The sequence below is a fragment of the Mesoplodon bidens genome, assembly GCF_964165515.1.
Source record: "Mesoplodon bidens genome assembly, chromosome: 19".
Taxonomy (NCBI): Eukaryota; Metazoa; Chordata; class Mammalia; order Artiodactyla; family Ziphiidae; genus Mesoplodon; species Mesoplodon bidens.
In genome coordinates this window covers 49,998,040-50,012,956 of record NC_138179.1, presented here as the reverse complement: position 1 = coordinate 50,012,956, position 14,917 = coordinate 49,998,040, and the positions used below count along the sequence as shown (strand labels likewise).

The 14,917-nt window shown below is 59.7% G+C and overlaps 1 protein-coding gene across 5 annotated transcripts in view; it reads right to left on the bottom strand.

The window, feature by feature from the left end:
* HDAC5 (histone deacetylase 5) overlaps positions 1-14,678 on the bottom strand; it is a 35,330-nt gene extending 20,652 nt beyond the window's left edge. For 2 of the 5 annotated variants that reach the window (XM_081220151.1, XM_081220154.1), the window contains exon 1: positions 1,881-2,388. In XM_081220151.1, coding sequence (XP_081076277.1) covers positions 1,881-2,031 — 151 coding nt within the window. In that variant the 5' untranslated portion in view covers positions 2,032-2,388. Of the gene's footprint in view, positions 1-1,880; positions 2,389-8,857; positions 9,069-14,508 lie in introns of those variants that run through there. The other 3 variants (XM_081220152.1, XM_081220153.1, XM_081220155.1) reach the window with 3 other exon arrangements.
* Between the last annotated feature and the right edge of the window lie 239 nt (positions 14,679-14,917).

Sequence of the window (14,917 nt, the reverse complement as noted above, 5' to 3'; positions counted from 1 at the left end):
GAAACATCTATTTACATTCCAGAGTCCAAAAAAAAAAAACAAGGCAGCCGAGCTCCAGGCCTATATCTGTCCCCAGCCGCGTCACAGACACAGCATCAGAGCTGCGCAGGGGGAACATTCTTAGCCCTCTCCCCGAGCCGCTGAGGTGACTCACGCCTCCCTCCTGCCAGCATGGACCACGCCACCGCTCAGAAGGCTAGGCAGTGTGCATGTGTCGGGGCGGGGGGGGGAGGGACTGGCTGGGGGGTCTATGCGGGGACGGGGAGCCTTAGGGAAGGGATGGGATCAGCGGGGTTCCAGCCTGCAAGGACTCTGGGGCCCAACTTGAAAGAGGATGAGAGAACATGCTGAGGAGGAAACTTCAGGCCAACCGCCAACTGCTTCTGGGAGGCAAGGGGCAGTGGGGACAGGATGGGTGGACTGATATGGCATCTGCCAAATGGGGTAGGACCACCCCCCAGGCAGATGCTCTGCACAGTCAGCCCTTTGCTTGGCAAGGGACCACCTTGACTCCCAGAGGCTTCAGGGTAGGAGTGAGCAGGCAGGTCTTTAGCTAGAGCTGCGGGCTCCACCAGACCAGGGCTAGAACGACCCTCTGCGTTTACACCCCTCCCAGGGGACTGTGCAGAGACTCTGCACGGCTGGCCCCAAGGTTCCACCCCCCATCCCAGGGGCCTGCACGGGCACTCTCAGGGCTGGTCCCCAGGGTTATGCTGTGACCTTAGGAGACTACATGGGCTTCCCTGCTCAGGCAGACGGTAGGCTTGGTTTGAAGGCTTTTCCAAATGTTCCCCAAACCTCCATCCTCTCACACATCCCAGTCCAGCTGCAACCTTATCCCTGGACAGCTTAGAGCCAAATCACTGGCACTTGCACAGGCACATGGTTCCCACCTTCCAGTTCAAAGCCTGGGACCCACACCCACATATCCAGAGGCAAAGATTCCCCATACATACACACACAGACACCCACACCCAAGTGCCAAGCGGGCATGGGTCCAGCAGGCCCCTCCCTAGAGGAAGCATCTTGTGGTGCCGGCCTGGTGGGGAGGCTGTGCCAGGAAGGCCTGATGCTGCCAACAGGTTCCTGGGAGGGAGGGAAGGAGTGGCCCGGCTCTGGGGGACGCCACCCCCAGCCAAGAGCCAAAAACGTCCCTGCTGAGAAGGTGGGAGGGCTAGGGAGTCCTCAAGCCCTATGAGCCTGAGTAACATTCCTTCATCCTCATGTGTTGAGGATAAACCAAAGCTTGGGGGGAGGAGAGATATGGGGGAGCCAGAAGCCAAGGCAGCCAAGACCCCCAACATCCCAGCTGCCAGCCTCTGCCTACCTCCACCACAACTGCATCAAGCCTCCTCCCCAGGTGTCTGATTCCCAGGGCACTCCTGACTGGGGACTCGCAGAAATCACTGCACTGGACCCTCTGGCCCTAAGAACCCAGCCAGAGGAGTGGGGGTAGCCTTTATTCTTAGGGACACTAGGGCTATGGGTTCCTGTCTTGTCCAGACCTGGGGAGCAGACAGCCTGGAGGCAGGTCACTGACCCACTTCCTCCCCTCTGACCATGGTGCCAACTAGGCCAGGATCCTCTAGTAATCCACAGCCCCCAGCAGCTGATGTAGACCCTGCCGGAGGCCAAAGGGACTCGAAGAGATGCAGCAGAGTGCAGCTGGAGGGCATGGTGGGGGGACAGGTTTTGGCCCAGGGAGAGCAGGGAAGCTCATCCCAGTAAGCACACCTCCCCTGACTGCACATATCCTCAACAAAGACCTCCAGAAAGATCTAAGCAGGACCCCACCTGGGCGAGACTTGGAGCCAGACGCTCAGCCCCAGAGACAAGGATGCCCAGTGGCAGAGGGCAGGCGGGGACACCGAGGCACTTACCTGCCACAGGGAGGCCATGTAGAGGGGTCCGAGGCAGGATTTCCAAGGATGGTTCCCGGCCTGGCATCCCATCTGCTGAGAAACAGGATTCCGTCTCATAGATGGTCTGCAGCATCTCCACAAGCCCCTGAGCCTTGGGCACCAGCAGCATGCCCGGCAGGGGGCCGCCTGAGGCGGGAGTCGGCCAAAGGGAAGGTGGCTGGGCGGGGCCCTCGCTGCTCAGGGGCTCCCTCAGGCCACTGCTGCTGGGACCCGCGCTGTGGGGAGGTGCCTCATCCGGCCTGGGCACTCCAGGCGGCAGGAGGAGCCAGGAGCCCCGGAGCCACAGGCCCAGCTCCCTGCTAGAGGGGCATCCAACCACTGGCCCTTCCAGAGCTCCCAGGAGCGGGTATGGCTGAGCACTCAGGGTACAGGAAGGAGAGCTGAGCAGGCAGGCGGGCTCTCTGCGTTCCCTCCCAGCCCTGGGTGACAGCTCTGGGCCCGGCTCCCTGCTCCTCCTTCCCGAATGAGCCGCCGGCAGCTGGCAGGAGACTGAAATAGCAGTTGGGGGAGGGCCCTGTCTATAAATAGGTGGAGCATGCTCAGGGAGCCGCCGGCCGGCTGCCAGGAGCCCGGGCCTGGCGGAGGCCCCAAGTGGGGGAGGGGGAGGCGCGTTCCACCCCAGGAGGAAGCGCCAGGCAGGGGGATGGGGACAGGGGAGGGCCTGCATTCAGGGCCAACGCCACAGAGCCGGGTGGCCAGAGCCTGCGCTGGGGAAGGGCACGCGCTAGAATACCCACGCATCTGGGAGCAGCTCTGGCGCTGCTCTTGGCAGGCGAGGGGCTAGAGACCAAAAAGCCAGATTTCATCCTCTATCCGCCCTCTCGCCGTCCAGAGCAAGTAAAGGAACTGGAAGGGTCCGGGAGAGGGTGGCAGACAGGGCCACCTGGCCTAAACTTGCATCTTCCCTGGAGTCCCTCTAACAGCCAACGGATGGGAGTTGATTTAATTTCTGCCCTCTTGCCGAGCTGGGAGGTGGTTCCCCCACCCCCTTGACCAGCAGGGAGACCCCTGAGCAGCAGCTAAATGGCAGCTCCCTCCTACCCATTAAGGGTGTCACCTCCAGAGGCTGCTCAGCTTCCTTCCAGGGGGCAGGGAGACTTCCTGGACAGGCCTCACCCCACCCAGGGAAGGGCACCTGGGAGCACCTGCCCGTTCTCAGAGCGCAGGTAGCTCTTCCTGTGGCAATGTGCCAGGTGTAATGCTAAGAGCAGCACATACGTCACCTCATTTATTCTACACGATGACCTCAGAAGAGAGGTGCAGACGGGGAAACCGAGGCACAGAGAGATGAAGTCGCTCACCCTAGGTCATACAGCTGTTTCAGTGGTAGGTCTGGGATGTCTGAAGTTCAAGTCTGAGCTCTAACCACCACAGCCCACTGCCTCCTGCACAGGGAGCACACGAAGCTGCCCCAGGGTTTCCATTAACAGGTATAATGACCCCCAGTACCCAGGTAGGAAGAGACTTGAGGTTGGAGCCCCTCCAAGAAGAGTCAAGGGGCTGCCAGCACCCAGCCCTTCCCCACCAGCCACCAGCCCCAGGCCTGGCAGAGCAGCCCCGGCTCCTGCGGCCCTGCTGGGACCTAAGGCTAGAGCGCCCTGAGGACTGGTGACACCCGCCTACCCAGCCCACTGCTGGCCCAACCCTCCTCCTGAGGTTGTGCCTCCCACTGATACCGAGATCCCACTTGGCCCCCTGACCTCACTGGAGCCTTTTAATAGCCTGGTTATTCCTGGGTCTGTGTCCCCCTCCCCCTTCCTGATGTCACAGTTGCTATTTTGGAGCCCCCTCCTGGCCCCCTTTGCCCCCAACTCTAGGCATGGAGCCAGGGACACCTGTCCTCTCCCTGGACTGGATGACCTCACCCTCCTGTCGGGAGCCCAGGAGGAGCTGGCCAACCAAGGACACAGTAGCTGTGGCTCCTGCCAGCTGGGGACGGCAAAGGGGCCTCCTGCCCTCAGGTGGGGGGATCACATGGATGGGTAAGTGGTAGAGGTGGGCTTTCCCAGGCCCTAGACTGGCTGGCAAGATGTATACTGGGGGAGTTGGAGGTCAACAGGAACGAAACAAAGCTCTGGAGCCTCAGCTTCTCAGCCAGGGCAGACTCCAGAAAACTGGTGATGGAGCAGTGCTCCCCACAGGGGTCTGGAGTTGGTGGACATTTCAGGGTAGGTCTGGGGACTTTGCCCAGCACCCCTTGCCCCAACCTCATCCTAGCCAACCAGGCTCTCTCAAGAGCAAGGGAAGGGAAGGTCAAGGTCTCCTTAACAGGTGACAGGCAGCAGACTCAAGGGAACCCAGAAAGCTGGGGGCAGCAGCCCCTCCCAGCCAGGACTCCACCCACCCACGCTGAAAGCAACCAGAAGGGCTGGCTAGCCCTGTCCTGGCTCTCTCTGCCTGCCCCAGGCGCAGGAGAGTATGGTAGGGCAGCCCTGTTCTGGAAGAGAGGAAATCATCAGTTACAGTGACTCAAAAGCAGGGGCCCCAGAACGTGGAGCAGTCAGAAACCTTAGGAAACACGACTCCCTGTTTAGGAAAGCTGGGAGCACCCAGGAGACTGGGCACCCAGAGGTGGCCAGAGCCGGGGACTCAGGGCAGTTCCCAGCACTACTATGAATTCCAGTAACAGCTTGAAGTGGGAAGTGAAGTGTCAGACACAGCCAGACAATCCTCAATGTAGTTCCCAGAATCCTCCAGGGGAATAAGAGAGGAGGCCTGGGACGGGGACAAGTGTCTTTTTTTTCCTTCGGAGATTCAAGTCATGCAACCAAGTCTTCCTAATGTCTAACCTCAATCCTTCTTGCTTTATAGCCCCTGTCCTTGTGGTTCGTGTCTCTTCTCCATCCCCACGCATCTAGCTCTCCCATGTCATCCCACAAACCTTAGAGAGCACCCACAAAGTGTGGGTTACAGGAGCCTCATTAGAAGCAGGCACCAACCCCTCCTTGGTGCCGCAATGACCTTGCTCACCCTGCTCCCTCCCCTGGAGGCTGGGCTCAGGCCTCCTAACCCTCTAAATCTGGAGGAGGAGAACCTAATGGGGCCCCTTGAGCTCTTGAAGGCTCCCATTTCCTGGGCTCAAAAGGCTGGAGTGGGGGCCTGACCGAAAAGAAAAAAAGCGAAGTCTGCTTTGTGCACAGTAAAAAAGCCAAGGGCTGGCCGGGGAGCACCCCAGATGGAGTGTGGGGTGCCCGCTGCCCTGGGGTCCTGGAGATATCGGGCCTGCCTGCCCTCCGGTTCTCTCCTGCCCTTAGAACCCAGTCATGCTGGAGCCCGTCAGCATCGCCCAGGAGCTGCCATGCGCCAGGTCCCGCCATGCGCCAGGTCCCATGCTAGGTGCTGGCTGAACCCTCTCATTTGAGACCAAGTCTCGGAAAAATGTGCACACCTACTTTGGCATCTTGCACATCCCCTCAGGGTTGAGCCTGCCTCCTCCGGACGTCCCATGCTAAGCCTTCAATCCCTTTGGAATGATGGGACAGGGGAGGGGAGAGCAGGGCAGATCCTGATCTATAGTGAGCGCAGAGGTGTGCCAGGGGGGCATCTAAGTGGAGAAGGGACACCAGAGTCCACTTCCCAGACCCCCGCCCCACGCCGACTCTGACCCACTTTCTCCGCCTTCCCCGGGGGCTCAGAGGCGGAGCCCAAGGCTGGGAGGCGGGACGCCGAGGTTCCTGGCTCCACCCCACGCCTATGCCCCAGTTTCTCTGGTCACCCAGAAAGGAGGGGGCAGCCAGGAAAGGGAAGGAGAGAAAGTGTGCAGCGAGCTGGGAGGTGCTGGGCAGGCAGGTGTTGTCATGAAGCTTCTCTTCCTCCCAAGCTGGGGCTAAGGAACCTGGCCACCTTCTCTCCTGGGGCCCTGTCGCCACACAGACTGGCTCGCGCCTCACCCTTGCCCTCTCCTCTGGGCAATAGCATGGAGGACAGGGCAGTGACCAGAGTGGGCCCAGGCCCCAGGGCAGCTCTTCCAGGCTGGCCAGGGGCACATTCTGTCAGTCCTTCAGTCCCACTAAGGGAAGCAGAAATGAAAATAAAGCCTCACTCCTCAAGTCCCCTTTTGCCTGAAGAGAAGCCAGACCCCAGGCAGTGGCCTCCTCAGGGAAGCGGGCAGCCCCATCAATGGCCTCTGCCTGTACTCCCAAGACTGCAAGAGAGGCAAATCAGGTCAAATGCTGGCATTCGGCCCAGCCCAGAGGTAAGTGGATCAGCTCCCACTCCCCGGGGAGGACGGGTGAGCCCCAGAAGTAAATCTCTCGAAATCTCTACCTGCCACCCCTCACCCGGAATGTGCTCTCTTACTAACTTGTTTGCTATGAAGGCCGGGATGGACCATCTTCTATTTTTCTTTTCCAAACAGGAAAGCTCCTGCACTGAGAGAAATGGAGGGAAACTGCCCCTCACCCAGGCCTGCCGTTCTGCGCCCTAAGGAAAGAGAAGTGAGTCTCGGGAGGGGGTGGGAGGTGCTCAGGGGCCAGGGCACCCAGGCCCCAGGTACTAACCATTCTCATCCCCACCTCTATCCCCAGCCCCACAGCCTCATGCTCTTCCTGGGGCGCCCTGTGAGGTGTCTACCCGGGATGTGGACACCCAGCTACAATTCATGGTTTCATTTGACTTCCGTGGAGTCCAAGCATGTGGTTTCCAGGCTTCTGCCAGGCGCCGGACACCCACAACCCCAGCCCAGATGCCACCCTGAGCTCTGGGAATGGCAGATGCTGGGCCCCTCGAAGGGGGAGGCTGTGTGGAGGCTGGCCCTCTCCCTGGGCCAGAGCAGCTGGAACTCCACAAGCGGGAGAGCCAGGCCTTGAGCCCCGGGAAAACTCGGTGGGAAAGGCCTCAGGGCGCTGCCCTGAACAACGACGACGATCCCAGCTCTGAGGTCTGGCCACAGTCCTAAAACCAGCTTCCCAACCTCTGGCCCCCTCTCTTTCTCCCTCCTTCCTGAACACGAGAAGACGGCATCTCCCCCTGCTGGGGGGAGCGGGAAAGCCAGCCAGGAGGCACGGCCAACTCCATAGGCCCCACTCTGGAGGCCCCTCCTGGCCCGGCTCAGGGCAGATGGATACCTCCAGCCCCTGCCAGCCCTGGCACCAGTGGCTACAAGGGGGACTCGGACCACCTGCATGTGGAAAGGCAACCCACTGACCTGATCTATCTGAGGCTGATTATCTCAGCCTTTCACTGTAAGGGAATAAACTCCCGAAGCTGGAAAACGTCCTCCCCAAGCCACTAACGGATGTCTCTGCGAGGCTCCTGTTCCCTTGGCCAAGGGTTAGACCCCAGGCCCGGTGTGACTGGAAGTGGCTCCTGGACAGGTCAGCATAGTAGCTCAGAGGAAGAGAGCGGTTGGCACCCCTGCCGGGCACAACTGACCCTGCAAGGGGCAGTGTCCAGCTGAGATGGCCGAAGGGCCGATGAGAACCCACCAGGCCTCTCCTTCCCTTCGCCAGCCCAGCCTCAGAGGAGGAAGCAGGAAGTCAGGGCAGCCCCCCTCCAGCACCAGAGTCATACAGACCTCTCCACGTCTAACACCTGGCACAGCCCCTGCAGGGGAAATGAAGGCAGGCAGAGGCGGGAGGACCTGAGGGGGAGCCACAGACCCTGCAGGAGGGGGCCCATCAGCAAAGCTGACCTGGCAAGTCCAGCCTTCTCCAGCTGGCACTCTACTGTCTGTGCCCGGGGTGTGTCATGCTGGAAAGGGGAGGGGGCACAGCCTTGACCAAAACAAATGTCACAAAGCCAAGCAATCCCGCCAGCTTCGGCATCCCTGAATCGAATCTGCTGGAAGCCCTGGGGCTGTGGTCAGGGCCACAGGTCGCCAGCAGGGGATCCTCACAACAGGAAGCATGAGATTTAGCACAGTGACAAGGACAGGGAATGAGAGGGGAAGGGGCCTGGATTCCTCCCTGGTGCTGCTTCAGTACCATCCTGCAGGTGGGTTTTGGTCTCTAGGCCCTAGTTTCCCTATCTCTAAAGAAGGAGAAATAGCTCCCATCCCTACAGAAAAAGATGTTAAGTGACCGGATGGCCTGCGGGGGGGGGGGGGGCTAAAGTTGAGCAAGATGGACTCTGATCCTTTAAGTCTGTGCAGAAGGAGACTGCCAAGGAGGGAAGACAGTTATTACTCTGACCACACTGACCCAAGACCCCCCTGTGAAACTCCTGAGGGTCCAGCTCAGGCCATTTGGACACATCCTCATGGGCACAAACCCAGACCCACCCGTACATAAAGCTGCCTGGAGTCCCACCCATAGATTATTTCTGGAAGCACTAGGCGGGCTCCCACGAGCAGAGGGGAATAAGAAACCTCAGAGACCCCAAATTAGGACCCTTCCATGTCCAGGGCATGTCTACCTGGACTCAAAGGAGAGAGCCAAGTCTCCTCCGCCAACATGTCACTGCATGCCCACCCCAATACCACATATCCCAACATAGGCTGAGGCTGAAGGCCCTGCAAAGCTCCACTAAGAATAAAGTATGGAACACAGAGAAACACTCCACCAGGAAGAGAGGACACCACCACAAAAAGGAAGCTGGACATTCAGCTATCATAGGGAACTTCGTCCAACATCATCCCCGGACCGGCTGCAGAGGTTCAGGGGCACACATCCCCCTCAGCCCTGCCTGTCTTGGTGAACAGGGCAGGGTGGCACGGAATTGAAGGTCCCTGAGTTGAGAGGGCAGGCCTGGGGACAGAGTTGAACCCATGCCCTCCCAGGGCCAGGCTGGACCGTCAACCCGTCAGTTTCAGGTCTACCCCATGGTCAATCACTTTGGGTTTGCCTCTGTTCTCTTCTCACGATGCTTCTCCACTCCTGACCCCTTGTTCCCTTACAGCTCAGACCCTGAAGGTCAGCTTGCCTGGGCTGGATACCCATACAGCCCATTACATCCAAAGCCACCCCAGGTGCCTTCTCCAGCCTCCCAGCTCTTACCCGACTCGGTGGGAGAGTTCATGCCGGCTCTGGGCCCGCAGGAAGCTGGCGTTGGGGGCTGGGACGGGAGGGGGTGGAGCTGCGGTGATGTCAAGAGAGACAGACGATAACAGACAGACGGACGGGACAGGAGCCCGGGGCCGCTGTGCCTCTAACGCCCATCCGAGGCCATCCTTCGGGGCGAGGCAGTCAGGCACTCAGAACGGCATCCCTGGGGAGAGATGGAGCAGGGTTAGAGGTCCCCAACTCTGGAATCTGAGAGTCGAAGGAGACCTTGGAGCTTGTCAGTTACACCGAGGGAAGAGAGGGAGGGCCACCTGCCCAGGGGCACAGAACTGGACCAGACCCTGGTTTCTTCTCTTTCTTACTGGTGAGGACATCAGCCCTCAAGGGAAGGGAAATGGCTACAGTAGCCACAACAAAATTCTTTTTTAGGTGACAATGTCCGCTGCCAGGTGGGGAGACCTCACAGACTCCCAAGGGTGCCTGACGTGGGAGATGGTGCTCACCAAAGGAGAAAGTGCAGGGAAAGTGCTTCTGAACTCTGTCCAGGGCAGTGGGGAGACGCAGGGCTGATCTGGAGCCCCTCGCAGAACTTAAGGGAGAGACTGGTATCCCAGCCCCAGTAGCCTGAGGTGGGACTCTCATCTTCTCCGTACTCCCTGATCCTTGTGCCACCCAACTCTGGAAACGGGATGTACTTCTGTCTTGGTCTCCCCCATTCAACAAAACAACAGGTCAGAGAAAAGAGGGCAACAGTTGCTTTTCCTCTACCCATTAACCATGCTGTTTCCAAGAATTTCGAAAGACAGAGACATTCATCCCACATCCGGTGCCCTCTGGACTGGGGCTCCAAGGCCCAAGCCCAGGGCCTTGTGTGTGTTGTATAGGTTGTGCCCTGTGCAACGAGGTCTGAAATCCAGCCTTTGCTCTGCCTGCCAAGCTACACAGGCTAAATCCACCCAGAATAAGGGACACCATTTTCCAGTTTGTACAAAGGCACCAAAAGGCCCAGCAGTACGCCTGCTGAGGCCAATACAGCAAGAGAGGATGTCCCCGTATTACAGGGCCATGAGTTTGCCAACCTGTCCCCACCTCTCCAGCTCCCCACCTCGCTCCAGCCCCACAGCGAGTCCTCAAGCCTCAGACACTACACACGCACCCACCTGGGCCCATCCCTAAACAGTCCACGATCCACCCTAGACATGATCTCATTCGTTTTCTTCCAGATGAAGGCAGGCCCTCCAACACCCAGTGAAATCGAGGTAGCTGGAAGCGATCGATGAGGCCGAGATTTAAACCCTAGCTCTGCCCCCCAAACTAGGAAGAGACGATCAGCTCCACCCCAGGACAGCCCACCTCCTGGCAGGATAAATTCTCGGTAAGCCCTGCATTCTCATCAAGGATCGCCAGGCGTGGGGTCCATTTGGAGCTGAGGGGCGCAGGAGTCAGCCACGGCAGGGACATAAGAACGTACACACAGACATGCACACACGTATGCCGTGCACAGAGTGGGAAGACCTCAAGTCCTCCTAGACCTGCTGCCCCCAGGTTTGGACTCTGTAGCTGGAGAAGGGTGCACTCAGATGGGGAGGTGGGAGGAGGCAGAGAGAAGGGGCTGAATTGCTCCCAGCAGGTACAGGTGTGGGGCAAGGACAAAAGAGGCTGCGCAGGACTGCGGCCAAGCTCAGGAAGGCGGCAGGTGGGGTTGTTGGTGCCCTGGCAGGGCCCGCGTGGGCAGACAGCTCAGCCCATGCCCACCCCGGGGCTGGCACCCAGTCCTGCTCACACCCCTTCCCATGCTCTGGGGAACACAGGTTCAGAAATTCCCACGATTCCCAGCAGCCCGAGTGCCCCAGCCCATCTCCTTAGTGAAAGGAACCTCCACAACAGGGCCCTCAGGAGGGGCAGAGCCTCCATGGTACACAAACGACGTTAAGGTCTGCCCTGAGGCCCATCTTCCTCACCCCCTGGGGAGAAGAGGAAGGGAGGGGCTCCCAGAACTCCCAAGGGGCTCAGGACTCTGTTAGGCTGCACTCCTGCCCACCCTGCAGGATGTAGCAGGACCCCGGACCCCCATCCACCAGTGGAGAGTGTCTGCCAACACCCCCATCAAGCCTCCCTGGGAAACAAAGCAGCATTCACGGTCTAATCAGGACAGGCAGGACAGGTGTAGATTTTTGACTAAGGAGGGCCACGCAAGGGGAAAGGGCAGCTTTATGGTTAAAACCCGAACCGCTGGAAAAAAGAAAAACAAAAACCTGAGCTGTTGGGTGCCTCCTCAGCCAGAGAAACTCACTGCTGACCATTGTTATAGGAAGGTCTCGGTGGGCAGTCAGGGACCAAGAGCTGTGTGGCTCCTGGCACTTCGATGCCAAACCAGTGAGCTACCTGGCTTCCGTGACATCACAAATAGGCAGATCCCAGGGCCCTGTCCCCATCCCCTGAGAACTCTCTCTTCCAGTCAGACCTCTGTCCCACCCCAGGATCCAAACCCACTTCCCACCTTCAGCCAGGACAGCAGGAAACCAGCTGCATCTCACCCTACAAGCTCAGGGCTAAGCCGGGGGAGGAAAGGCAAAAACCCTAGGGGAATATCCCACACTCCATTCACGAGCAATAAAAACTCTGGCAGAGGGTGGCAGGAGAAGAGCAGCCAAGTGAGGGACATGAGGAGGAGGCAATGCCTCAAAGGCCCGAAGTTCACAATGCTGCCCTGCAGGTATCTTGTCCCTCAAGGAACCTGAACTCCAGCACCACCAGGCAGCCGCTCTGCCAACACACCAGCTCTGGCCCTGCTAGAGGCAGGCCCAAGTCCTGAGCACTGAGGCTGGGGACCTGTCCCCAGGTCAAGGCAGCCAGGTGAGCTGTCTGAACCAAATCCTGTGAGCCTGAGATTGCTCACAATATGAGATGTGCCCCAAAGACGTCATCAGAAAGCTACAAGCCCAGACATCCCATCCCAAGGCACAAAGGAACTCTCATCTTGACCCCTCCTGACCGTGGCCACGGCTGACCACTTTCCCCAGCCTCCAAAAGCTTCCATCGCCGTGTGCCTTCCCCCAAGCTGGCCCACCAGAAGCCTGCAGATGATCAGAGCCAGGAGGGATGGCTGACTTGGATGTCCAGGGCCCAAACTAAGGGAGGGGGGAGGGCAACAGGGGAGGAAAAAAGGCACCAGGCTGACAAATTCATTTTTGCAATCGGCCCATTTCTGTTTGTCTGCTCAGACGCAGCTCCAGGCATCTGCACAAGCCAGATGGAGGAGGCTGCTATTTCTAGAAAAAGAAAAAGGGTGTGGGGGGGGGTGAGAGGGGAGGGAGGGGCAAGACGGAGGCAAAGGGCAGAAGACCGGGTCTGTTTGCCCTAAAACCTCACGCAGAAGGGTACCCCCTCACCAGCACTACCAGACAGAGTCCCCATCCAAGAAACGGCTGGGGCCGAGGCTGGGGTGAGGTGGGGTGGGGGAGAAGAAAGGCAGAGAAAGTTTAATTAGCCAAAGTCGGCTACAATAGGCCCCCTCACGGGCTGCATCAGGTTTTCATTCATGAGCAAGCAACAGTGCTCCAAAAATGCCAAGAACCGCACCCCCTCGCCGTCTCTCCCCCACCCCCCACCAACAGGAGTGCGTCCTCCAGCAGGCTGGCTGAGCCTGATGCCGTGTTCCAGACATCCCTCCTCAAAGGGATGTGAGTAGGAAGAATTAATTATTAAAGAGCAGCTGGTACTTCGGCACCAACTGCACTCCCCCCAGCTCCTATAGCTGATGCCCCCTCCCCCCTGCAGAAACACAAACTCCCCGCCCCACACCACCCCCCCCAGCCCCAGCCCCCATTTCTAAACACACAGCTAAGATGCCACCCCAAGGGAAGGGAATGCAAACCTTTGTCTCTGCTGCTACTTAGAGTGGGTGGGGCATGTGATAGTGCTGCCCTCCCCCCTCCCCCAGATTACTCCATCCAGCCACAGAGGAGGATATATGGGGAAGGGGAGGCTGGCACAGAGCTGGCATGTCCTCCATCCTTGCCCCCAAGTAAACTGCACCTGGCATCTGTCTCTCTGGCCCCTGGCAGGCATACATGCCCGGCAGAGAGTGGGGATGCTAGGGGCCCACCCCTCTAACTCAGAGACGCCCACCCTGCCTTGTCTGGACATAGCCCAGATCCAAGTCCAAGGGGAGAGAGAGCAAAGAGAGGATTCAAGAGAAGGGGTGGGAGGCAACCCAAGGGCTCCCCAAGCTTTGTGTTTAAGAGGAAGAGGAAGGAAGGAAGACTGAAATGAAGAAGCAGGCAGCCCCCAACATGGCTCACCCACCATCCCCAGCCCAGCCCAGCCCGGCGTCTAAACAGCCAGCATAGGCTCAGGGCCCCTGTTGCCTGGAACTCGAACTGAGGACCCTCCCTGCCTACATCCTCTGAACCTGAGGAGGCCCAGGGCAGGACCCAGCTCCAGGCTCCAGTCCTGCAAAGCAGTCTGGTCATGGGTCCTTCTGGCTAAGACTCCTGATCTCCCACCCCCTGCCTCCTATTGTTCCTATGGTCTGCTCCATCCTTCCCTCCCAGTTGGACCCTGAACCCAGTCACCAGCATCATCACCCCCAGTCGCCAAAGCTCATTCCAGGCCCCAGAGCACAGTGGTCACTGTCAGAGTGGTGAGTCTCTTGAGCACCCCCAAGAGCAACTGCAGCTGCTACCATTCCTTTTTAGGGACACACCTCATCTCAGAAGGCCAACGGGGGACATCAGGTGGTCACCTCCTCCCCCAAATGGGGTGCTCCCACGTTCCCCTCTTCTCTCCCCACAACCAGACTCCCAGATTAATTACTTATCACCCAGCCAATTCTCATCTTCCCCAGGGGCCCAGAGAAGGGTGGGGTGGGGAAGCAGCCTACCCAAGTTAAAAGGCACAGGCAGTGTCCCTCTCTCTGTGAGATACAGACCCAGGATGAAAAATGGGGGGCCTCCACCCCAGACAAGAAGGGGGGAAGCTTTCACCTCCTAGCTCTCTCTCTCTGGCTCCAGGGTGTCAGACGGGAGAAGAGGGTGGGAACAAACGCAGTAACGCCTCACGGGGGAGGGGGTGAGAATAATGGGAGAGAGAAGTAAGGTGGGCCCGCAGGCCCCCTCCTCAAGCACGGATGTCAAGGACACAAAATCAAGGATGCGTTCTGAGGTATGGCTAGAAGCGCTGTGGGGTGGGCAGCGCCCCTCACCTCAGAGTACCAAGAAAGGGTGTCCAGCGAAGAGGGCTTTGCACAGAATCCGGGTGCAGGGCTCAAAACGCCCTGCAACGCACCACGCGCCTCCCGGGAGAGGGCAAATCAGACATCCCCGGCCGGTCTCCCGGCCATCTGGGGGTGTAGGTAGCGGGAAGACGGGCCCCTCCCTTACCTGCAGGGAAGGCGCCCCTGCCTGGGAGGGGCGGGGAGGGGCGCGGAGGGGGGCGCGCAGTAACCCAGAGGCCCGGCTACCGGCTGGCGATGCTCCCGGGGGGCGCCTACTGGCACTCGGGCGCCGGGAGGGTCGAAGGGGGGCGCGGAGCGCGACGCGCGCTCGGGGAGCCCGCGGGCAGCGACGGCGGGAGGAGGGGGCGCCGCGTCGAGTCCGGGGAGCCCGGGGGAGATGGGATCGGGGCTGGTGGGGCGCGCTCACCCCCTGCGGCTCGAGCTCCGGCTTCGCGGGCGGCGGCGGCAGCAGCGGCGGCGGCAGCAGCGGCAGCACCTCCTCGACGGCTCCTCCATCTTTGCGGCGGCTCCTCCGGCTCCGCTCGCCGCCGCCACCAACAACAACATTCGAGACGTCACTGTCGTCACGTGACTCGACCCGGAGCTAAAAATAGACCCAGACCACCCCCCCACACACACCCCCACCCCCAGCTTCAGCCACCAGCAACCCCTCCCCTCCTTCTTGGCCCTCCCCGCCGGGCGGGGCCAACAGCGCCACCGTGACAGCTTCTAAAAGGGCCAGTAGCCAGCAAAGAGTTGGGCTGGGAAGGGGAAGGAAGGCAAGGGATCGGAGCCCTGGGAGTAGTGGTTGAAGGAGCCCTGAGAGTAGTGGTTGA